The following is a 22,564-nucleotide window of genomic DNA, read 5'->3' as shown; positions in this document are numbered from 1 at the left end:
ATGTACTGGCTGTAAGTAATCTGTTTTTCTTTAATATTTCTTTGTATTTATATTTGTATCTAATTAATTCTATTTATCATTTTTACTTACATTTTAATATTATTGTTTTAGGGATATAAGAAGCACAAAGGTCTAACTTCCGACGCAAAGTCAGCATTGGATGTATATTTGGAAGATATTCCGATGGATGAAAATGCTGAAATCGATTTGCTTAAGTATTGGAAAGATCATTCATCCGGCAGTTTTGGAGTACTTGCTAGGATGGCGTGTGACGTGCTTAGTATTCCTATAACAACGGTAGCATCCGAATCTCCTTTAGCATTGGAGCACATGTCTTAAACAAATACAGAAATAGACTCCTTCATGAAAAAGTGCAAGCTCTTATTTGCACGCGTAATTGGTTGCATGGATATTCTAATGGTAAGATCGTATTTTATTTTATAAAATTCTAGATTATCTAAATATATTATATGTTAATATTTGTAATTTTGTTAATAGACGATGAAGATTCTGAAGATGATGAGGAGATGATGAAGAGGAAGCTAAAGATCAAGCTAAAGCGTCAAAGATTATCGACTTGGAAGAATGTCATTAAAACGTTAGCTAACGCTTGACTTTTTGGTTATTTCTCATGGAGCCATGGACTATTTTGTTTATGCAATAGGGCAGGTGGAAACTCAATTTATAAGGCACAAGTCTGTTTTTGTTGTTCTCCTTGAACGATTTTAGGCTTCTAGCTTAATGAAGCATATATATCAGCCTTGAAAGAAAGTGTTTTCTGGAATTATTTCTTTCATTGTCGGCTTGTCGCCATAGAATTGTGTGTAAACTTTATGTGCTTAAAAAATTTATTTTTAACTTTATGTTATGCAATCACATAGAATTATGTCATGAATATTTTGAATTTTAAATATTAACTTTTTTATATGATTGACTTATATTTTAGGGTTAAGGCTGAAAATTTAGAGCCCGATAAATAAGTGGTAATTTTAATTATTTGTCTTAAACTCGATTAGTCCGATGGGCTAGCCCGAAACTCGAAGGTTTAGGGTTAGGACTGAAAATTTAGAAGCCGATTAAATTTCAGCCCGATAAGCCCGAAACCAGAGTAGGGCCGACCCGAAACCCGCTGGGCTGGCCCGATTGACATCCCTAATCACGGGCAAAGAGAGAGTCAATAACAAAATGTAACTGTTCAGTTTTGAGGGATAAGGGTACAGGGGAAGAGAGAAAGATTGTTTGGCGTGAGTGAATATGGAGTGGAAGTAGTTCTTTTATTTTTTAAATAATATCCATTTGTCAATTTTTTATCAGTGTATTAGGAAATGTTTTAGTAAATGTTGCATATCCTTACCGCCTAAAGCCCTAAACCCATCTGCTCGCCATACTTGTTATCAAATGCGTCTCTGAAAACCCCCCAAATATTGCCCTAATCCATAATGTCCTCAATAATCACCAAAATCCCTTCCAGCTCCCTAGCTCGGTCCCTCTTCCACCGAGCTCTCTGCACAGCCGCCGAGACTCGAACCCAGAAGCTCGAAAGAATCGCCGAGGAGCTGATTGGCCTCAACAAGATCGAGCGCCATGATTACGTCATCCTATTTCGCCACAAAATGGGCTTGAATCGATTCGGCGCCGCCGCCTCCGCGCCCGCCGCGCAATCGCCCTCGTCAGCCGGCGCCTCTGCCCCCGCTGCCGCCAAAGAGAAGACGGCGTTCGATGTGAAATTGGAGAAATTCGAGGCTTCGGCGAAGCTGAAGGTGATTAAGGAGATCCGGTCTTTCACTGATTTAGGGCTGAAGGAGGCTAAGGATTTGGTGGAGAAAACGCCCGCTGTGGTGAAGAAGGGGGTTACCAAGGAGGAGGCGGAGAAAATCGTGGCAAAGCTCAAGGAAATTGGCGCCACCGTGGTATTGGAATGAGATAAGATATGAATAGTTCAGTAGTTTTCCTTGATGACTAAGTTTTATTGAGATCGTTCTGATCCGTGAATAGAAATGAAACATTGCTTCAGTGATTTCTCAGTTATTCGGAGCAATAGCTTATAAATTCGATCAAGTTCGTCTTAGTTATAAAAGATGGAATTTTGAACGGGATTAGATCTTCTTCAGTATGAATGAATGAATTACTGCAAATCATGCAATTGCTATTTACTATTCATCATCTATGGTTTTTAGCTTTTCCCTTTCTTATATCAACTGCTAGGTGTTGCATAGTAGATCTTTCTCCATGTTGCCTTGCCTTAGGAGAGATGGACGGCTTCTCCTTGTTTCTTGGTTCCTTATTGCAAGAACAATAGATAACTAGAGAAATAAGTGAGTAACAAAATTTTACTCCCGATTATCGTTCGAGCCTCTGTGTTGTCCTGAATTAGTCGATTTGCCCTGTGAAAAAACGTACAAAAAGTTGGTTTTGCTAAGTTTCTTGTGTTCAGAGTGGCCTTAATGCAGAGAACAGAGGAACATTTTCATTTTTCCAGATCTTTATGCTATATCTGAAAGGCTTTGAGTGAACATCTTCTTGTTGTTGATGCTTACTAAGGTTTTGAAGTTCAAAACCAAGATGTGTTACCTTTCTTGTTTTCTAGAATCAGGTGTCTGAGGTGGCTTTTGTCAAGGCCAGTTCTCCTCCTAGTAGGGGTGTCAGGTGTGTGAGTATTTTTCTTTGATTCTTTCCATGATGTTTAACAATATGGTACTCCATAGAGCTTTTGATGGAGATGAGATTAATTAGTTGATTTATTTAAGTTTGTATCCTTTTATTCTTGTTCTTTAAGTTATACAGCTTATAAAATACTACTCCATTATTTTTGCATTAGATCCATAATAGGATTAGATTTAGATCTGAGTTCCATTAACAACCTTTTGGTGGTTGGGCATTTGATTTGGGGTTGTGTAAAATGTGAGTTTATACTACTACTTAATTTGCTTGTTGGTGTGATTTCTTTGTGAATTCACCCTTATATTTATAAGCTTCCCTGCATCAATTTTACCGTACAACAAGGTTGTCATAATATGCTGAAAGTTGGAAAAGGTTTTAATCTTATCCTTCCTCTTTAATTATCTCAATTCTCAACGTCTCTAAGTCTATAAAAATGTAAAATAATTTTACAAAAAAGTAAATTAAACAAAACTAAAACAAAGAAAAAAAGAAACATAGAAGAAAATAAAACATATGCAGAGAATAGGAGGAGATTTGAAAAAATAGTTTGGTTGGGACTTCTAAGTTCAACTAATTTGATATCCATGGTTCACAACTTTTAGAAACAAAGAAAAAATGAAGCAAAGCAATTGGATAAACCTAGGGATGGATGCTTGGATATGAGAGAAAAATGTTTTTTTTTTAAATGACAAAATGCATAGTTCAACATCCTGCCACTTAACTACTAGTACAATATACGGACATATATGCTTGCAAAATACTAATGCAACTCAATTCTCATGGAGTTCTGCAAGAAAATACTTCCTTAGAAGACGATGAAAACCAACATAGTTTGTAAGACATTTCCCTGCAATCAATAGGTAGGGGTTCGAGTCACCACAACCATGGGGGCAAAATTTATAGATTGTTGAGGACGGTGAAGTGCATCTTAGGTTGTATGGCGTTTTTCCTCCAACCAATAGGTGGGGGTTCGAGTCACTACAGTTATGGGGACAAAATTCATAGATTCAAAATCTGCATCTTATCTACAATATATGGACATATATGCTTGCAAAAAGATGAGGTTCTTGACAGGTAATCAGATGATCTGCACAGAAAGAATCAAACAAGGCACTCTCAGACATACAAGTTGAAATCTTGGACACTCGTTGAAGCAAGCAGAAATAGTTAGGTTTCAACTTTACCAGACACGGATGGCTTGATAATTCATTTCTTTCTGAAGAGTATCAGCATAACACTGTGCAGCTTCTGCTTCAGCCTCGGCTTCCTCGGCTTCCCTTGTTGCCAACGCAGCTTCTGCCATCAAAGCTTCAGCATCGGCAACTGCTCTTGCTGCAGCTACAGCAGCCTCCTTAGTGCGCATGCTCCTCATCTCCTCTAGCTCGGCATCAATCTTGGCTTTACTAAGAAGTACAACGTCGCTGCTTCTCTCTGCTTGAAATGTATTCTTCATAGCTCCATTTTCAAGTAACAACAACTTTGGTTCTTCCAAAGCACAAAAAGAGACCAGCTTTGGTGCAATTCTGTATTGATTCTTCACCTGTCAATCAGACACTACAAATTATCGAGGTGAAGATCATAACTACCCGACCTCTTCATTTTTTACTTCCATCTATGTACAGGTAATTTGATTTCATATTGTATATATGACTCCAAAACCAAAGGTAAAAAGTTTGATATGACAGCAAAAGCTCGGAAATGTGTTTCACTCTTGATACAATCAAAGCACCAATCACAATCTTCAAATGTGACAACTAATAGTAGTAATATATTTGATGAAGGCTATTAGCCACAAAATCAGTACTTACTACCTAATAATCTGCAACTTAAAGCTGTATGACATATAGATTTGAGATTCCCCCAGAAAGAAAAGGAAACTAGTAATCTATTTCTAAATGCTACCTTAATCAATTGTCCATTTTCTGTCAAAATCTTCAAGTGTGCAGCCAAAGTCCTCTCATGATCTGCAGGGACCGAGTAATTTTCCTACACATATACCATATATGATTTCACATTCAGAAACTCATGCTCATAGTGATATATGAAAACTCTTAAAGGTAAGACTAACAATTCATGAAGTTATGCTTCAACTGAATCATATTGTTCTCATATAACAATTATAAACAGAAAGAGTGAAGATAATCCAATTATTTTGCAGGACAGGTTGTATGTAAGTTTACACAAAGAAAATTATGTACCTTCAAAACTTTAGTTAATCACAAGACATTATTGAACACCAGCATTTTCTCAATCTTCAACAGACTTCATTTTTAGCCAGTTTTATTCTAAAGTCTAAACAACGCACATCAAGAGACAGAAAACAAGTACCTCTACGTATTGCATAATTGCAGCCCGACTAGATCCTCGAGATTCCTTTAACTTTGTTATTGCCTCCAGAATAACATCACACATCCTGCATTCACAGCCAGAAGCCTCAAATGACTTAGTATTAAGGAGCATCTAGAATTATTCATTGTAGAAATAGTATTTATCCCCAACTTGTACATAGTAAATTCCAAATCAATCTTCTGAACCAAATTCGGATATCTGAAAATGAAAGAATGTTGTTTTCCAGTATAATGACAGCAGTTGCTACATGAGATAACCACAGCACTGACAAGAAATATGGCATGGAAAAATCAACAGAGCCTTTAAAATTTGATTCAATAAATGTACTTCCTTTCTTAATTGATTGGCCAAGTTCTGAAAACTTAAAAGCAAAACATTTAGAAAGAAAGGTGGGCGATGAAGAAGTTGGATCTTAATGTACAAATTTAAAATAGGCACTTGATCAGATCACATAGTCCAACCTTGGTATGTTTTTCTTGAATATTACATCCTGGGATAATTCATTGGATGCAGCAATGGAAGTTACACCAATAACTTCCATATCCGTATCAACCACCATGCTACTAGTCGTAGTGTCTTCCTCTTGCTTGATGATAAGCTGACTGCTTTTACTTGAAACTCTAGCCCTATGGCGGGATCCAAGACCATTTGCCATGAACTTTAAATTTCTCCATTTATCCTATACCAGAAGTAGTCCTCTGAAAGATATTAATTTCTGCAAATGCAGATAAAAATCTAGTAATTACTACCTTAAGGTCCACATTAGAACGTGACTGTAAGTCTGTGCTGAACTCTTGATCTTTGAGTATAGTACTCCATTTTCCTATTCCATATTTTTGAATGCCAGCTTTAAGAGCAGCTTCTTCTTCTGGTGTCCATTTCTGCTTAGGAGCACCCATCGAAACTCCAAATCTTTCACACAATGACCTAGTGAGTTATGCTAGTTTTTAAAACCTGCCAAAAGCAGAGTCGTCGAACAATTAGAGGAGAAATCCAATTGAGACCTAAAAAATAAGAATGAAGTGGCACAAAATCTTTATAATGAGAAGATTAATCTTTATCAAATACTATCAAGTACGATGTTTCATATAAGGAAACTTCTTTAAATTTTAAACATGATTATCTCAGCATTTAATGATTCCTGAATCACCCCAATGAGAGGAACAATATAATCAATCAAAAGATTAAGGCATATCATCCTAAGTAGGTAGATAATATCCCAAAGCAACAACCTTTCACCTGTTATACTTTGCATATCACATTTGGATATGCAAGAATCACGATAGTCAAGCCATCACTCAAACTACTGCAATCAACAAATCCAGTCCAAGCTACAATTATTTGAATTCTACACATGCTTTAGTTCAACTGATCAAGAATAGAGAATGCAGCATTTGCAATTGATCATAAGTTACAAGAACTCATAAACAAACTCCAACAACGAGGGGAATTGCACCCGAAAAGCAATCCCTACCAACCCATATACTCAAATTAATGCCAGTATTAGCCGTTAACAAGAAACACACAACCTTGAATGTCTTTTTTTATGGGAAAATGAACATAAAATTAAAGGCCGTGCCACGGTGGACTCGAACCCAAGACCTCACGCCACACTTATTACCATTCTACCACTTGGCCAATTCACAAACCGATTCCTAGTCTGTCCCACTATTACGAAAGCCAAAATTCAACGTAAAAGGCATTAAAGGGTTCAAATTTTCATACAAATTCCACAGTCATACACACATTAGGGCAAGATAGTGAACAGGGCAGCTTCTTTTCCACGCCAATCATCAAAATCAACTGCAACATGAAAGAAAACCTTTGGAGGCTAACTAAGCATTTATCCAAGATGTTTATTCAAGCCCCTATCATATTCAATCTACACAATTCCATCACTGCAGCATAATTTTTTTTCTACATAATCACAATCCCATGTGAAAAATGAGTCGTCTTGTGAAAAGGGGAGACGCAATTTCGTGTGTGAAAAGGGGAAAAAGGAAAAGGCCTTGAACTGAATACATTAGCCATACCCGGAGCAGAGGCGAGTGATTCCTCGAAAAATATTCAATGAAAAGACTGATTTATGCAATTGAAATTCAGCATATCGAGAAGCATCGAAGCCTTAATCGGAAGGAAGTCTGAAATACGAAGAATTTGGGGGGAATTTCCCGGTTGAGATTTCAGTTTGTGGTTAATCGCCGCAGAGTTTCTTCTGGAAGAATCTTCAGCTTACCTTGTACTACCAAATCATTCACTTTTCCAATAACAGATTTATTAATTATTTATTTCAATAATATTAGAATAAATTATTGCAAATTTATATGTAAGTGGATAACTTTATTTTTTTAGTTTATATGTGCATAAATAAAAGGACGTCGTATAAGGGAATAAATAAAAGGACACCGTAGACATGGATTTTGATCCATGCAAAACCATTCTTAATACAAAAATGCAGAACCAAGCATACAAAAGTCATTTTTAGGTCATTGTAAGCTTATTTTTACGTCATTATAGTAAGGATGACATGAAATGATCTTAACATGACCTCAAACCCAAAGTTTATAATATGACCTAAAACTGCTTTACAATGACCCTCCGTGTTTTTGTTTAATTATTGACCATTGGATTGTCAAATCTCATGGTCAGGATTTGGTCTGGATTTTGTATTGAGATCAAGTTTTGTATTGATCATTTTCCCCGTAAACATTGCATAACTAATAGTGCATATGTTCACTCAATTAAACTAGTGACGTTATATAGGTGTCGATACAGTTGACACACGTAATTATGCAATAATTATAATTGATACGAGTTACATATGTATATCGCAGACACGATTGTTGAGCACAAACCCGTTGCAATAAACGATTAGGCACAATTTAATGGAGCATAATTTTAATAAAGCCATAAAATCTTAGTTTAGAAAGTGAAGCAATGTTTTATGTGAAAAAGTCCTGGATCGATATAATAATTTTATATTCATCTAAAATCGTAAAAAAAATCTCCTTTTTCATTAGAAAAACGAAAAAGAGAAACTTCACATTTTGCCCCTCCGTTGGAATTGATATATTTTTAGTGCCCCAAATATTTGCAGCCCCAATTCTTCAAACAAGAACCCCAGGAATCCATTTCTGTGCACTGATTCTAACAATCGCGAAATGGCGAGCTCTCTGCGGCGGCTGGCGAGCAATTCCGCCGTGATTTCTCGATCGGCGATTCCAAGAGCATTCTCGACGGAAAGCGCATTGGTCGAAACAAAACCCGGCGAGATCGGCACGGTTTCGGGCATCCCCCAAGAGCACCTCCGTCGAAAGGTATACTTCATTTTAGCGATTTGTTTTGAATTTTTTTGTAAACAGAAGATGAATTTCATCTCTTCGTATTTTCTTCTCGATCAATGCATTTTTAGTATTAGTGGCTATACCTTTGTTTTTATGCTTATCAACTTTGTTTAGGACATCCATTTTCCCCAAATCCCTCGAATTTTATGTATTTATCTTATTTGGATTGAGTCCAAAAGTTGATAGGTTAATTTATTTGAAAGATGCATGATATTTTTCTCTGGATTTGTTAATTGTTATGGTATCGCATAGGTTATGATATTCTCACCTGCCCGAACTGCTACTCAGCAAGGAGCTGGGAAGGTCGGTAGATGGAAAATCAATTTCTTGTCCACGCAAAAGTATGTCTTTCTTCTCTTGATTGCAAGTTTTTCTTTGGCCGAATCAGCCTTTATGTTTGACGAATTGGTCACCCACTGTTTACATTTCTCAACATTGGGCACAAATATAAACCGGGCTTCATGTCGTATTGTCTGATCTTTATTGGACAAAGTGTTCACTTTGTCAAATTTGAGCTGGATCAGGTTGTAGTTTCCATTATCTTTCTAGGAACGTGGTTGATGCTAAACTTTTGAGCTGACAATGACTTCCTGCATTTGAAATTTTGAATTAATGGTGTTACGAGTATTGGAGTTAGCAAGTTTTCATTTGACTCCATCAAGTCCCTTTGATTCCTATATTATCAATTTGATTGCCTTTGCTGAATCAGTGCTCTTTTAGTACTAGTTGATCCATATGGGTTGAACTATTATATCCATGTAGGCTGATGTAAATATTATTCTGCCCAAATACTTGCCTTAACACTTTCTTGCAACTTTGTGCTTGAAACATTTACCGACAATGAGAATATAAAGTTGAGATGTCTATAGAAAGGAAAATATTTGGCAACTAATGAGAAGATAAATGTATACACCATACAGGAATGAGATTAAATTATGAATGAAATGAAGATGAGAAAGGATTTCATAAAAATGATGGTTCTAGGGACTGACACACTAAGGATTTAAAGAATGGATTTCTTGATTTTCTAACAATTAAAGATGTTATCGATAGTCATAATGTTTTGATAATCTTTTAGCACAAGTTTCTAGACAAATAATTTGTTGGTTACACTATTTTTTTATATATTTTCTTCATCCCTTAAAAATAGGCCTAATGGGGGTGTGGCATGGGTTTTAATACAAGTTTTTGGTGTATTTTGAGTGGAGAAAAGGCCCCCCTCTGAAGGACGAAGGTTTATTGGGTGTCATCCTTACTTGGCATTTTTCATTAAGTAGATGTTCCATATGCTTTGCACTCATAAACTAATAGATACTGCCTGTTTAAACCAGTCTATTTATAACTGGTGCTGTGTTTTTGACACTCTGTGCAGTAAGGAGGGATATATTCTTCTCCTCAGATTCGTACTGGTCAATTCTGTTTTATGATAAACTATTAACTGATTTTTGTATCATTATGGTTGTCAATATGCATTTGTTGTTGCTGATTTTCAGATGGGAGAATCCACTTATGGGTTGGACATCCACTGGAGACCCATATGCCAATGTTGGAGATTCTGCACTAAGCTTTGACAGTCAAGAAGCTGCAGTATCATTTGCTGAGAGACATGGTTGGGAGTACACGGTATGGTCTCCTTGGTCTGAGATCCCAAGTGAACAAAATTACTAAGTTTAAAATTGTGCACTTTTCATTTAGGCTCTTTTTGCAGGGGTAGATATTAGACACGGCACTGTGTCAAGAGTGAATCGTTGTGCTATTGAATTGTTTTCATGTATATTTGTTTCACTGGTTCTAACATTTGAAAGTTCTAGTCTTATATTTTCAACTATGAAATCAAGTCCCCTTATGTTTTCATATTGCTTCTTATTCACAGGTCAAGAAGCACCACACCCCATTATTAAAGGTTAGATATCCTTATTTTAACAATTTAGCAGCTCAAAGTGATTTAGCAACAATCTGTTAAGAAACTTGAACTCTTACTCAGATTGTGGTTTAACTTGTACTTAAAATGCCTTAATTTTATATGTTCTATATTTTCTTTTCACCTATGGTGAATTTTATGTTTGGTTTAGTGTGACATATATGCTCACATTAAAAATGTTTTTGACAGCTACCATCCTCATTCTTATGAGTACTAGCTGATTTTTTAGCAAAATAGTGCTCTGAAACCAAAATGCATGATTTCATGTAGAGCACACTGTACACTATTAATTTCAAAGGTTATTTGGTAGTAGATATTAAAATGAACGTCTTATGTTTTGGATGAAAGGGTATTTGGCAGATAGTGCTCCTTTCCAAGTGATTTTTGGCAGGATTACTTAAACGTGCTTTGGATAACTAAATTGCTTTCCTAGCAGTGGCCTGTTACATATTTAAAATAGAAAAGAAAAAACAAAGTGCTGTGACCTGGCCTTCTAGTTAACAATTTGATAGTTACACTATACACAAACTGTGGTGTGTGGTGATTGTGAGACCATTACTTTCTGTTGCTAGTAATTATTTCTTTTGTTCTAGAAGATATGTGTACATTCTCCCCTTGCTCACTAAAATTCCTGCAAAGATGAATACAAAATGATACTCCATTTGAGGTCTTTCAGGACTTATGGTATTCTTCCTACTTGGTTTGCAGGTGAAGGCATACGCAGACAACTTCAAATGGAAGGGCCCTCCTGCGTCTGAGGCAAGCTAATTTTTCAAGTTTTATCCTTTGCTCGGGGGTTTAGCTTAGAATGACCAAGGATGGGTACTTCGTGTAATCCTTGGAATGAATAAATCATACTACAACATTGGATTCCTTCATGCTTGCTTTGTTTGTGCAGGGGTTCAGTTCAGTCCACTTTGCACTTGTTTCATTTGTTGTAAGACAAGATACCTATGTATTACAGAATGATTGAAGAAAACAAAGTTGTTTTTGCTTTTATAGGCCTGTTTTCATTTCCTAACTTGATAGCCAATACCTTTTCACTGTCAAACCTATATAAGATTCAAAATTTAGGCTTCTAAACAAATGCTCGTTTACGATCCAGAAACAACATAATAATTGTACACTCAATTAATATATGACCTCAAAATAAAAATGAAATAAAAGCCAACTAAATTGGAAAAATAGTAACAGTTGAAAATGGATGTGGGAGGACATAGTTATTGTACAACACTTGTATATTTATATTTTTTTTGTGTGTGTTAAGTGCAAAGTAGGGGATCTTAATCCCGTTACAATTTACATGCATAACAATATATGCAATAGGTAAATCCATCCAAATCGATAATATTATGACTATAATTATAGAAGATGTTGACCCCATTGGCATCTATGGATGTACATAACATATGATATGGAATGCAACTGCTGCTGGTGATATTGCTTTTTGTCATGCAAAGGCGCCATTGAGACGGATACCGCTTCTATCAGGTATAAGTTTCTTCATGTAATACTTGGATCTGCGCAGCTCGTTGATCCTTCTCCTCCTCTCCTCTGGTATGCACTCAATTGAGCATTCGCAAAAGCCTCGCCTTACAAACCTGCCAAATCAGCAACAAACATTACAAGACTACTCAACAACTTTGATTCTAAACCAAATGGGAAAGATGACGTGGGTTTGAGCCTTCATACCAACAGAGAAAGGAAAAATAGGAAGAAAAAAAAAAGTAACTGGGAAAAAGCTCTCTCTACTCATCAAGAATTCAAGATTTCCCTATTTCTAGAGCCAGCAAGTATTTCATAGTGCAAGTGACTGAATAGTGGATTCAGATTTAGAAATCCAAGTCTGAGGAATAAAATTAAAGAAGGTAAAATTAGAAATAAACAGAAAAACTGAATAACTTAAAGTTTTCTTGCCACCAAGCAAATATTATAATGCTAGAATAAGAAGTGCATACCAATCTGCTGTGCGAGTTGTCAGTAGAAAAAGCATTCTTAGTCCAAGTGATGATGCCTTCTTCTCAATGTAATCTAATCACGTTCAGGAAATGAATTGTCATAAATGAGAGGTTTAACTGTACACGAAAAACATGGACAATATGTGTGACAAGATAATGGATAATTAGTTATTTTCATGCAATATTCTAGTACCAAGTGAGGACTGAGGGCAATGGGCATGAAGGTACTTCTAGATGTTTCTTTCACAGTGAAGATGAGTGTGGTACAGATGAAAGGTCGATGGATGACACCATGTCATTAAAATAAGATGCACAGGAGAGTGTTCATATAAGGAATGCAACATTTATGTTTCTAACTGCTAACAAGACTAAACCATCAACATGCTGCTACAGACTGGAACCATATTAGATGCCATTGGAAAGATATCCATGCAACTTGACATGGATTTATGCACTTTCATATTCAACAAGAATGGTAAAATACAATAGAAGAGACTCACAGATACCATACCAAGTAATTTGTCTCCCAGTCCTTGCCCACGGCATTCGGGAGAAACAGCAATAGCAGCTACCTCTCCACGCTTCTCTTCAAAGAAGGGGAAGAGAGCTCCACAAGCAATTATTTGACCTTCTCTTTCTACAACTATGAATGAATCCAGTGCTCTAAGTAGCTGCACTGTGGGAATTATGATCAAACTCACACACATAATGCGTGAAATAAATACCTGCAATGTCAAATAATATGCTAGATCACATGTACAAACCTCTTCTTCAGTCCTCTTTATCAAAGTGCCTGATTCCTCTAAAGGCAGCAAAAGTTGTTTAATTCCATGGAGATCTGCGACAGTAGCCATCCGCATGCCTTCATAAAGATCACTGGAAGGAAATGGAAGAAATAATCAAATAACCAAATAATCTCCTCAAATTTAATTTCTGCCCGTCGGAGTTACCAATCTGAAGACAGAAGACTCAGATAACACTACGCAAGTACGCATACACAGATGGTAAGAAATAGTAATCGAAACTTTGTAAGCAGGGAAAGAAACTCCATGGTGAACAAGGAGGCTAAATCATTAATATTGGTATTAACCAGAAAAAGAAATATTTGCAACAAGCAGGGCTTTACTTCCTAAGTTAGTTTGCAGTTTTGGAGCTGAATAAAAAGGCACAAGGAGTTGACAACATAGTATATTCCAGGCATTTTTAAATGCTAAGCTGAGATTAAACTGACATTCAAGAGATATACAATATTCTTGAAAATAGTTTGAGAAAGTATCTGTTAAAGAGGGACATACCTAGCTACCATAGTACCCACTCCGTCTCTCTGAAACAATTCCTTCAATAACACTCCACCAATTGTGCCATCCAATAAATGGACCCTCTGAACACCACCCTGATGACAAACAACATCACATATGTAATGAGAAAGCTTTCATGCTTTTCTTATTTCCAGATGGGGAAAATGAAGGAATGGTGAAACATGGTGCTTTTTGGGGCTTTATTTTAAGAAAGGGAAGGACACCATGAGACTGATACTATATCAATATCTATTATTCAAATGAAAATGATCTTAGAACTCCAAAAGCAGCACAAAGAATTATCAAACAATGTTGTACAAGTAAGAACTATAATAGCCATTAAATAATTTAACAGAAAACCTTTGTCTGAGAATGGTAAAGTGAAAATCAATCCATCCTGTAAGCAGAGAAGGATGTAACAGTATTTCAAGTTTTTAATCTTCATGGAACATATTCGAGCAAAAAAAGGTGGATTGGAAACAAAAATTGGTAACCCGTAAGAACAGTAATAAACAAGATAACACTTCATTAGCAAAATTCTTGAACGTTTGCTGATTAGGAGTTTGATGACCCAACAGTGGAAACTTACTCTGCAGACAAAAGCTGCAGCAGCTAATTCAGAAAGGTAACCATTTAGCCCACTCAGTCTTTCTTGGCTTCCAACTGCAAAACCTTGCTCACCAGACCAAAGTCCATCCCCATTGTCAAATCCAACGCCATTTTGAAATTTGGCTCGACCAAATGCCTTCCCATTCAGAGAAGGTACTGTATCACTTGCATCATTGTAGGCTGCACAGACTAGATCATCTTGATCAACAGCTTTTACATAATTTGCAGCAGTCTCACTCTGCTTAGCTCGCCTACGAATTAACAAATCTGCTTCTTGAAGAGTTAAAAAATGAATAAGCCTCCCATGTTCATCTAGAATTGGTCCATCTATGATGCAGATGAGTTTCTCAGCTCCAAGAGCCAGAGCACATGCTGTTGCAACCTCATATGTGCTACAATATACAGAAGACAAAATGGTGTTCAGAACTTCAAAATAAAGGTGACTTTAAATAATAACAAACCGAAATTAACGGTTTAAATCACAATCAACATGCATAATAAAGAGCATGTTCCAAAAAAAAGTTTTATGCAATCAAAAAACTAAGTAAAAGCATAATTTTTGTAAAAATGTATCTTGATAACTCAACTATGCTTTCGCATATTGCATTCATACTATTATCTCATCAGTCTAGAACTATCAATGATAGTTCAAGAATTAGTTAATTAAGTCATACATTTATCCTGTGCATATGGCAACAAAAATACCTATAAAAGCAATTAAGCATACTTGCAATTTATCACTTCACCGGAACTTGAATAACCAAGGTTGCTTAGAAGAACTATAGAGTCTTGATTGAGCCTCTCACGAATGCGAGAAACATCAATTTTCTTAACTTCTCCTGTAGCTCCATAATCGATTCCATCAACTACTCCTTTTCTCTGTAGAATAAGTAAGCGATGAATAAAATGGAGTAACTGATATTACATTGCATATAATAGAAAATCCTCCAGTGAGACACAGTAGTCTTACCTTAGCAGCCAGAAAATTGCCACTGGCAACACTGACCCCATCATACCAACGATCATTATCTCCATGGCGATAGATACCACTTAAGGAAGGTCCAGGGGAAAGTTTTGCCTCGATCATGATACGAATCCTCCCTGCTGCATCCAGTGCAGCACTAAGCGAGTCAGAGTCAGTAATTCTGAAGCTACCGACATACTTTGGTTCAGATCCTGTGGAAACACAAAAAAAAACATTTTATTTAACAAGTTACCATAACGACAAAAGCTGGCATATCGTCAAGATTCAGCCCTAACAGTTAAAACAATGAGCAGAAACCTAAAAGTAGCACTTATTTTGATAGATGAAAGGTCAGCCATGCAGCAAACTACAGCAAGACATTAGATTGGTTTCAGACCTCTTTCCGCCAGAAGTCTGTCGATCTGGATGTGACTTCCTGGAACAAGAACAAATTTGATTCCGAGCCCATGAAGCAGAGAAATATCCTACACGAAAATTTCATTAAGCAGACACATATTTCAACAACTAATTTTGCTAAACAGAAAGACATGGATTGAGTCTTGACTGAATAAAGTGATGACATACAAAGAATCCAACTTTCAATCTTAAACTCATCCATCAGTTGACAAACGCAACAAGAAATGCAGCTCAGCTGATAACGAAATTAAAACTAAAAAACAAACAAAACAAAGGACAAAACGTGCCATTAAAATATGATCCAAGTGAGGACTAGCGACAATGTCAGAAGATATCACTACGACAAAAGTACTTCCTCTGTGGGCCCGAAAGTAAGGCCACGCCTCACGAAAGAACCGCACGAACAGCTCGTCTTTGACAGCATTCCCGTCGTCGTAAATCTCCGAAGCCTCTGTTTCCCCACATACATTGATTTTCTTTCCGCGAACAAATTTAGCCCCAAAATACGAAGATCTTAAGGATTCGATCCCTCCAAAATTAGTTATCGGCCTTGCAGATGAGTGGGAAAACAAAATTGATTGACGACGACATTGGTAGCTCTGAATTGGAGTGGCGTTGCTCGGAGATAGAGCGGCCATTGGATTGGATTGGATTGGATTGGAGAGCCGCCGGTGATACGATTAGGGTGAAGAATCAACAAAACCCCATTTCATCCAATGAGGTTTTGTAACTCAGATTCTATGTACTGTGTTGCGGTTGCTCTATATAATCCCGAATTTTAGTTTGGAATTTCAATCCATAAATTTGGGGTATTTTGAGTAATTTTATTTATTTATGTCCTAAAACGTACTATTTCACTAATTGTTTACAGGAAATTAATTTATAAGAAAGTTAAATACTACCCGTCTGTTCCGTTCCGTCAAAGACACATTGATTTTAGTAACTCATTTAACTCAAATAAAATAAAATAAAATAAAATAAAATAAAATTAAATAAAATAAAATAAATTCTGTTAATTTTTATCATACATTTATTTAATAATCTTACCGTCCATTAAAATTCGAGCTGAATCAAAATATTTTATCTTTTATCGAGGGAATAGTTTCGAAGTAAGGAGTATGGTTTCTAATTAAATTACATTAAATCGAATAAATAGTCACATTCTTGTTAACGGGGCTAACAAGAAACTAAAAAAAATTCTCTAACATAATCATCCATTTTAATTCACCAGGAATGTCGCGAATTCAAGTTCGACGTTCGACTTTATGTTTTCTATCAAATATGTTTTCTGTAGAAATTAACACGTTATTATTGTGTGAATTATTAATTTATTGATCTCAACATCAATACCTGAATTTAGTTACATTAGCTAGCTTGTTCTTGTACGATATAATTCGTGTCTTCGTGACGGCATGCTAATTATTAAATCATTTGCTTACCCAACTGCAAAGCTACTATTAACAAATAATAATTATATTATTATTATATAAACCCAGAAAACTGATATTCTTTCATATTCACATGTGAGTAAGGAATTTTATTTAGATATTTAATTTTTACACTCCCGCACACATACCACTATACCAGCAGAATATTTGTGGGTCCCATACTACTACAAAAATACAGAAACGTGTATGAAAAAGAAACATTAGAGTTTAACACCCCCTTAAAATAATTCAAATAAACGATAATAATATATGTGAAGAAACAGAAAAATAGTACTCCATATTAGTAGTACTCCATAATATTACTAGTAATTTAATGTGGTCAATATTTTTCAAAAATAAAAACATAGCACCAATTTTAATGATTATCAATATAGTTGAAGTACTATTTCACATTAGGAGTATAATATTACTAGTAATTTTGATGGGGTGAATTTTTTAAAAATAAAAATATAGCACTAATTTTGATATTTTCCTGGGGACAGAGCATTAAAAAGGACAATTTATAATTAAATAAGTAAAAGTTTTAAATCAATTAATTAAGCACATGCAAAATAAAAAGGGATGGGAAACGACAAACGCACCCGAAGAATAGACGGCAGGTGGGGGCCATCAACAATTTGAGCGGCGAGCACCACCACGAAAGTACTACCTCGATGCGCCACAAAATACGGTTGCGCCTCCCTCATCGCCTCCGCCACTCCACGGCCGTGACCAAATTCAATGCAGCAGCACCTCACCGCCGTTGTCATACGAGAAAACCCGACTCTGCCTATGCGATCGGGCGGCGGTCTGATTCTGGAGCGCCGCGGCGGCGGAAGAAGCAGAGATAACGCGGCCGTTGTCGACTTTGCCATGGTTATTTGCAGCTGAAGAGCGGGGACAAGCGGTGGAGGTGGTGGTGTTGTGAACATTGCAAATCGTATATAGATTATACAATGTGGCACGTAATTATTTCATATGCCAAAATTTTGAAATACAGTCTGACGCGACGAGTCCCCACTAATAACATCCAACTTTAATATACATACCGACACAGGTCACACACACCACAATCACTGCTGAGTGCTGGCCCACTAGATGCAACTAGGAGATTAAGGTTAAATATAAAAAAAATTATGAAAAATAATCTCATTTAAACTGTACGAATTTTAATGGTGGTAAAATATGAGAAAGAAATGAGAAGTTTATATAAATAGAAATAAGTATTCACTTATCTCACGAAAGGTATTTTGTATACTGCCCCAAATATCTGGCTATCCACTTGATAAATTTATTGGCCCGTTGGACTACAAAGGATAGGCAATATGGGATGTTTTACCCCTAAATCAACACCCTATACGATGAAAAATTGGTCGAATTTGATGTGACAAAAAAAGTAAAATAATGCAATTTTCATTTTCAGAAAGATGAAAACTCCACATAAGAAGAAAGATGTCAGGAAAAAGATGCAGCAGAACAAAGGCACTTCAAAGAGCCGCAGCGACTCACCATTGATAATACCAGGAGTGCAACCGGAGGCTTAACACACAATAACAGAAACAGATCAGCCACATAAAGAGTATGCAAATCAAACCAACAATGTTGGCAGACAAACATTTCTGTTGGCCCAATTAACAGTTATCACTTATCAGTATGCCAGATATTTCATAGATACCATACCACTATCTTAAAGTTTCGAAGATATAACAAGTAGAAAGCCATCAAGATCCCTAAAAATCAACAAAGACAAAACAGAAATGTCTCAGAACTTCATAAAAAGACCATTATGCCAATGCCGGAAGCTTCAACATGAAAATCTCACAAGACCTACAGCGTGATGTAGCTCATCTCTTCCTACCACCACGTTCTCTAAGAGAAAGTGATAGTGCCTCTCCAGGTCCAACATTGTAATAAGCAAGAGACAAATTGTCCTTGAGAAACCCCGCCTTCCCACTCAGCTTCTGTTTGTTTGAAGGAAGCTGGATCTCGCCAGCAATTTTTTCTTTCAAGCTTGCAACTGTTTCGGTCAAGGATTGCACAGCAATCTCCAACACTTGTCCTTTCAGGTTTCCTTCATCAGTATTAGGCACTGATATACTAATACGAGCCGTACCCTGGAATTACATACACATTAAACAAAAAATTAGAAACAACCCGAAAAGTATCAACATGAATTCAAATTGTATATAAAAAAGGGAACAAAAGACTGGGGGAAGCTATATACCGGGTGTTTTGCCAGGAACTGTTCTTCCGGAATGAGAAAAGAGTCATCAAGCCTTTGCCTCTTGGGCTCTGGTTCTTCAGGAAGGGGAGGGGGGGCCTCTTCAGGTGGTGGTGGTGGAGGCATGCCAAGGGGCATAGGTGGTGGAGGAGCCATAGGCATGCCTGGTTGGAACCTATGACCTCCCAAAGGTGTAAACTGCGATCCAGGTGGTGGTGGAACATGGATATTAGAATTCATGGGCATAGATGGCGGCATTGGAGGGAGGTTGCCCATAAGATTTTGTCCGTGCATCATAGGCATTGAAGGAGGTGGAGGGCGAATAGAAGGAATTACATTGACAACAGGGGGCCCAGGTGGTGGTGGTGCAACACCACCAATGCCAGTTGGGTTTGGATATTGAACCATTGTTGGAGGCCTGGGAATATTTAAGGCAAGACCAGGAGGCGGAGGTAGTGGCCTAATTGATGGCATACCGGGCCTAGGAGGAGGAGGTGCTGGACCTGAAAGGCTCCAGCCCTCATTGTTTGAACCATCACTCATGTCATCAATACTAGTATTCTGTGACATGGCCTGGCTGGCCGTTCGGCCAATGCTTCCAGTGTGACCATCCCATATGACCTGTTTTGGTTGTTCATCCTTCTTTTCAATTTCAGCCTTCACAGCATTAGAAACTTCTTCTTCTGTTGTACCAAAAATATCAGGCCGTGTTCTTGCAAGTCCTACAATATTCCTGGATATTTCATCGTCTGGCGCAAGGGTGGTCTCTCTTATCTTAGCAAACATCCTATCCTTCTGTTCCTTAAACTTGGGATCAATAAGAGAAATTCTCATGTGTTCGGACATTTCACTTATAGGGATAAGCTCGCCAGTTATTGGAGAGACAACATATTTAGTAGGATCTCTTTCAGCTGGTATTCTATCTTCAGGCCTCTTCCAATTTTTCACAATTCTCATGGGCGGTTCGTTCTCTTCTAAATATACCTTGCCCTCATTACTCTTGGCATCGCCATTCTCCTCCAGACTTGCCACCCTCATGCCCTCCTCAACCAGTTGGACCTCTTCTTCATCCATTTCCATTTCTACCTCCTTGCTAGGCTCAACGAAATCTTCTTCCTCCATAGCTGACATCTTGCTTCTTCTTATCACTTCCTCAAGCGTCATTGGAGGAGGTAAGTCCTCATCCTCGTCATCAACAAAGTCTATTGACTCAACCACTACAAAATCGTGCCAATCAATCATTGCCATCTGCAGCCGCTCCTGCTCTATCTCATCTTCAGCTTTTTGCCTAGCCTGCTCTTGCGATCGTTCCCATTCAAGGCGATTTAAGCAGCGTTCCAGGACAGTAGTCATATCAAGGACGCTATTTTTTAGCTTATCAGACAGCCCTTTGGGAGGCATCAATACTTTTGAATAAGCATCAGCAAGAGATGTAAAGAACATAAACATACTATGTGTTGGCCTTAGGAAATGAAACTGAGGATTGGTGCTCTCTCTGCTAGTCAAACCAGTCAAAAAAGACTTCCCATTTCTTGCCACAAACTGAGCAGTGAGCTTGATTATATCCAATTCCTCCCCTGTAATACCTTCAGGGAGCCGAACAGTATACTGCTCTGCCTCCGGTGGATCAAGAACCTTACGTACAGTTCGGAATTGAGCCGCAGGGTCAGGCTTGGCTGAGGCATCATTTGCATCAGCCGCTGGAGTACTACTAACTGATTCAGGAGCAGGCTCCGACTGAGGAGGCTGTGTAGCAGATGCCTGATTCTGTGCTCGAGATTCAGCTAGGCGGTGCTGATAATAAGCATGGTAAGGATCAGAGGCTCGTAAAAAGTTGAATTTCGCATTCCCTTCATTGTTTGCGATAATTCTTTTCTCAAACTCTGGTCCATTTTTTGCCACAAACTGAGCAGTTTTGTCCACGATAGTTCTAATGTCTATAGGTGGGTGTATAACTCCTATCGACCTCGTGTGTGTTGCTACTGATGGTGGAGCTGAGCTGGGTTTATCAACGGCCATCTTCTGGTCTTCATTCTCCAAATTTTTCTCATCATCAGAATCCTCAGTTACCTGAGAAGCCGGTAATGGGCCGAGATTTCCGTCCTCGGGGGGTGCCGGTAGGGGCAATATAGGCAACGAACCCAGCATTTTCTAATCTACAAACGATAATCAATATCAAACCCTAGCGCCATAGCAACATACGAACAGAAATTCATGAAATCGATAAGCCCTAGATAAGTTGTCAGGAAAGGAGAAATTCAATAACTCTATACACACTCTTCATGATTGAAAGCAGCTAAACCAAAAAAAATGCGCAAGTAAAGTAGAACAGCTCCAGTCATTCATATAATCAACATACAGAAATCTGTAGACATCAAAATTTGAGGGAAATAATAAATCACCTGGTGAATAGTTAGCAGAACTGGCACAGATGGGCAGCTGAACCCACGGGTTGTGTTTACACTCTACAGCTATAGATAAAAAAAGGAAAATGAGATCTGCGAAGGGGATAATCTAGGTATTCCAAATCAGAGGAGAGAGAAGGAGAAGTGGTGGCGGTGAGGCAGAGCGATTATGCAATTAGGTTTTGGGGTATGAGAGGGAGAGGATTAACGGCGGAAGAAACTCAAAAACAGCCGACCGGCGCCGCCGCAGAAAGAAAATTGGGCAAAATCGTCGCTAGTAACCAATTTTATTTTACTAGTTTCTCTAATTACTTTAAAAAACTTAAATGGCACGGACTTTAGGTTCTCTAATATAGCCCGCAATCCGAATAGTCCGCTAAATTTACAGGGTTATAGCCGAAAATTTCTAGCCCGATAAAAGTAAAACTCGATAAGCCCACACCCGATTAGCCCGCAACCTATTAAGGCCAGACCCGAAAACCCGATGGGCTAGCTAGAAAATCCGATAAAATTTCTATTATTCTATTTTTTTACTCCTAATTCGACACTTCATTGACTATTTTTATGATATAGATAACTTTAAAAAGTAACTTTCAATTTTATATTAAATATACAAATTATAATATTAATATTATTATAATTGTTAGATGAATTAAACTCACTAAAAAATATTTAAATTTCTAAAACATGCATTAAAATTTCACGAAATATCTCAAATATTAGTATTTGATATGTTTATGATTGTGTTTAAACATATATTTCAAATTTATCATAATTAAATATTTTAAATTTTATAAATATAACTAATTTTCATCATGATTTATTAGATTGATCGCATCTTAATCTTATTGACAGAAATCTGACGGCTAGCCCGAAACCCGAGCTTTTAGGGTTAGGGTTGAACTTTTATAACCCGAAGAAACCACAACCCCGGTTAGCCCGCAACCCGTGTAGGACCGGACCAAAACCCGACGGGCCAGCCCGATTGAC

General features: G+C 37.3%; 5 protein-coding genes across 7 annotated transcripts; 2 read left to right on the top strand and 3 right to left on the bottom strand.

Annotated features, from left to right (window-relative positions):
- Nucleotides 1-1,325: 1,325 nt before the first annotated feature.
- On the top strand, nt 1,326-2,156 carry LOC121769860 (50S ribosomal protein L7/L12-like). The gene has a single exon (XM_042166623.1). It carries the CDS (start codon nt 1,440-1,442, stop codon nt 1,920-1,922), a length of 483 nt encoding a protein of 160 aa, XP_042022557.1. The 5' UTR covers nt 1,326-1,439; the 3' UTR covers nt 1,923-2,156.
- Nucleotides 2,157-3,321: 1,165 nt separating this feature from the next.
- On the bottom strand, nt 3,322-7,266 carry LOC121769859 (single myb histone 6-like). Its single transcript, XM_042166622.1, has 7 exons — nt 7,044-7,266; nt 5,760-5,964; nt 5,472-5,689; nt 4,990-5,074; nt 4,564-4,647; nt 3,846-4,201; nt 3,322-3,748 (listed from the first exon to the last, which is right to left on the bottom strand). Coding segments are annotated over exons 2-7 (894 nt in total). The 5' UTR covers nt 5,910-5,964; nt 7,044-7,266; the 3' UTR covers nt 3,322-3,747.
- A 799-nt stretch (nt 7,267-8,065) lies between these two features.
- LOC121772580 (NADH dehydrogenase [ubiquinone] iron-sulfur protein 4, mitochondrial-like) lies at nt 8,066-11,274 on the top strand. The gene is made up of 5 exons (XM_042169729.1): nt 8,066-8,327; nt 8,607-8,695; nt 9,848-9,977; nt 10,228-10,257; nt 10,984-11,274. The coding sequence occupies exons 1-5, from the start codon at nt 8,172-8,174 to the stop codon at nt 11,041-11,043; spliced, it is 465 nt and encodes a 154-aa protein (XP_042025663.1). The 5' UTR covers nt 8,066-8,171; the 3' UTR covers nt 11,044-11,274.
- A 157-nt stretch (nt 11,275-11,431) lies between these two features.
- On the bottom strand, nt 11,432-17,975 carry LOC121772763 (probable amino-acid acetyltransferase NAGS1, chloroplastic). Of its 3 annotated transcripts, none has more exons than XM_042169978.1 (10): nt 17,551-17,975; nt 15,502-15,589; nt 15,111-15,316; nt 14,868-15,019; nt 14,121-14,532; nt 13,529-13,626; nt 12,998-13,109; nt 12,745-12,904; nt 12,234-12,306; nt 11,432-11,876 (listed from the first exon to the last, which is right to left on the bottom strand). In XM_042169978.1, exons 1-10 carry the CDS (start codon nt 17,878-17,880, stop codon nt 11,726-11,728), a joined length of 1,782 nt encoding a protein of 593 aa, XP_042025912.1. In that variant the 5' UTR covers nt 17,881-17,975; the 3' UTR covers nt 11,432-11,725. The 3 variants fall into 3 exon arrangements, with proteins under 3 accessions (XP_042025912.1, XP_042025911.1, XP_042025914.1); XM_042169977.1 differs by lacking the exon at nt 17,551-17,975 and adding an exon at nt 15,809-16,346; XM_042169980.1 differs by lacking the exons at nt 11,432-11,876; nt 12,234-12,306; nt 17,551-17,975 and adding an exon at nt 15,809-16,354 and having other exon boundaries at nt 12,751-12,909.
- A 553-nt stretch (nt 17,976-18,528) lies between these two features.
- On the bottom strand, nt 18,529-21,873 carry LOC121772762 (probable splicing factor 3A subunit 1). Its single transcript, XM_042169976.1, has 3 exons — nt 21,572-21,873; nt 19,173-21,325; nt 18,529-19,062 (listed from the first exon to the last, which is right to left on the bottom strand). The coding sequence occupies exons 2-3, from the start codon at nt 21,315-21,317 to the stop codon at nt 18,793-18,795; spliced, it is 2,415 nt and encodes an 804-aa protein (XP_042025910.1). The 5' UTR covers nt 21,318-21,325; nt 21,572-21,873; the 3' UTR covers nt 18,529-18,792.
- Between the last annotated feature and the right edge of the window lie 691 nt (nt 21,874-22,564).

Source organism: Salvia splendens, chromosome 16 (assembly GCF_004379255.2).
Source record: "Salvia splendens isolate huo1 chromosome 16, SspV2, whole genome shotgun sequence".
NCBI classification, from domain to species: domain Eukaryota; kingdom Viridiplantae; phylum Streptophyta; class Magnoliopsida; order Lamiales; family Lamiaceae; genus Salvia; species Salvia splendens.
This window is presented reverse-complemented; position numbering and strand designations above follow the sequence as displayed.

Excerpts from the sequence above, each read along its gene's own strand:
- LOC121772762 (XM_042169976.1), bottom strand. The coding sequence starts at position 21,317 with ATGCTGGGTTCGTTGCCTATATTGCCCCTACCGGCACCCCCCGAGGAC. Across the intron at positions 19,063-19,172 it reads AGTTCCTGGCAAAACACCCG|GGTACGGCTCGTATTAGTAT; the intron begins GTATATAGCTTC and ends ATGTAATTCCAG.
- LOC121772763 (XM_042169977.1), bottom strand. The coding sequence starts at position 16,159 with ATGGCCGCTCTATCTCCGAGCAACGCCACTCCAATTCAGAGCTACCAA. Across the intron at positions 15,020-15,110 it reads GCAATTTTCTGGCTGCTAAG|AGAAAAGGAGTAGTTGATGG; the intron begins GTAAGACTACTG and ends CTTATTCTACAG. Across the intron at positions 12,905-12,997 it reads TAAAGAGGACTGAAGAAGAG|CTACTTAGAGCACTGGATTC; the intron begins GTTTGTACATGT and ends CCCACAGTGCAG.
- LOC121769859 (XM_042166622.1), bottom strand. The coding sequence starts at position 5,909 with ATGGGTGCTCCTAAGCAGAAATGGACACCAGAAGAAGAAGCTGCTCTT. Across the intron at positions 5,690-5,759 it reads GTTCTAATGTGGACCTTAAG|GATAAATGGAGAAATTTAAA; the intron begins GTAGTAATTACT and ends CTTCTGGTATAG. Across the intron at positions 4,202-4,563 it reads AAAATGGACAATTGATTAAG|GTGAAGAATCAATACAGAAT; the intron begins GTAGCATTTAGA and ends TCTGATTGACAG.
- LOC121769860 (XM_042166623.1), top strand. The coding sequence starts at position 1,440 with ATGTCCTCAATAATCACCAAAATCCCTTCCAGCTCCCTAGCTCGGTCC.
- LOC121772580 (XM_042169729.1), top strand. The coding sequence starts at position 8,172 with ATGGCGAGCTCTCTGCGGCGGCTGGCGAGCAATTCCGCCGTGATTTCT. Across the intron at positions 9,978-10,227 it reads GACATGGTTGGGAGTACACG|GTCAAGAAGCACCACACCCC; the intron begins GTATGGTCTCCT and ends TCTTATTCACAG. Across the intron at positions 10,258-10,983 it reads ACCACACCCCATTATTAAAG|GTGAAGGCATACGCAGACAA; the intron begins GTTAGATATCCT and ends CTTGGTTTGCAG.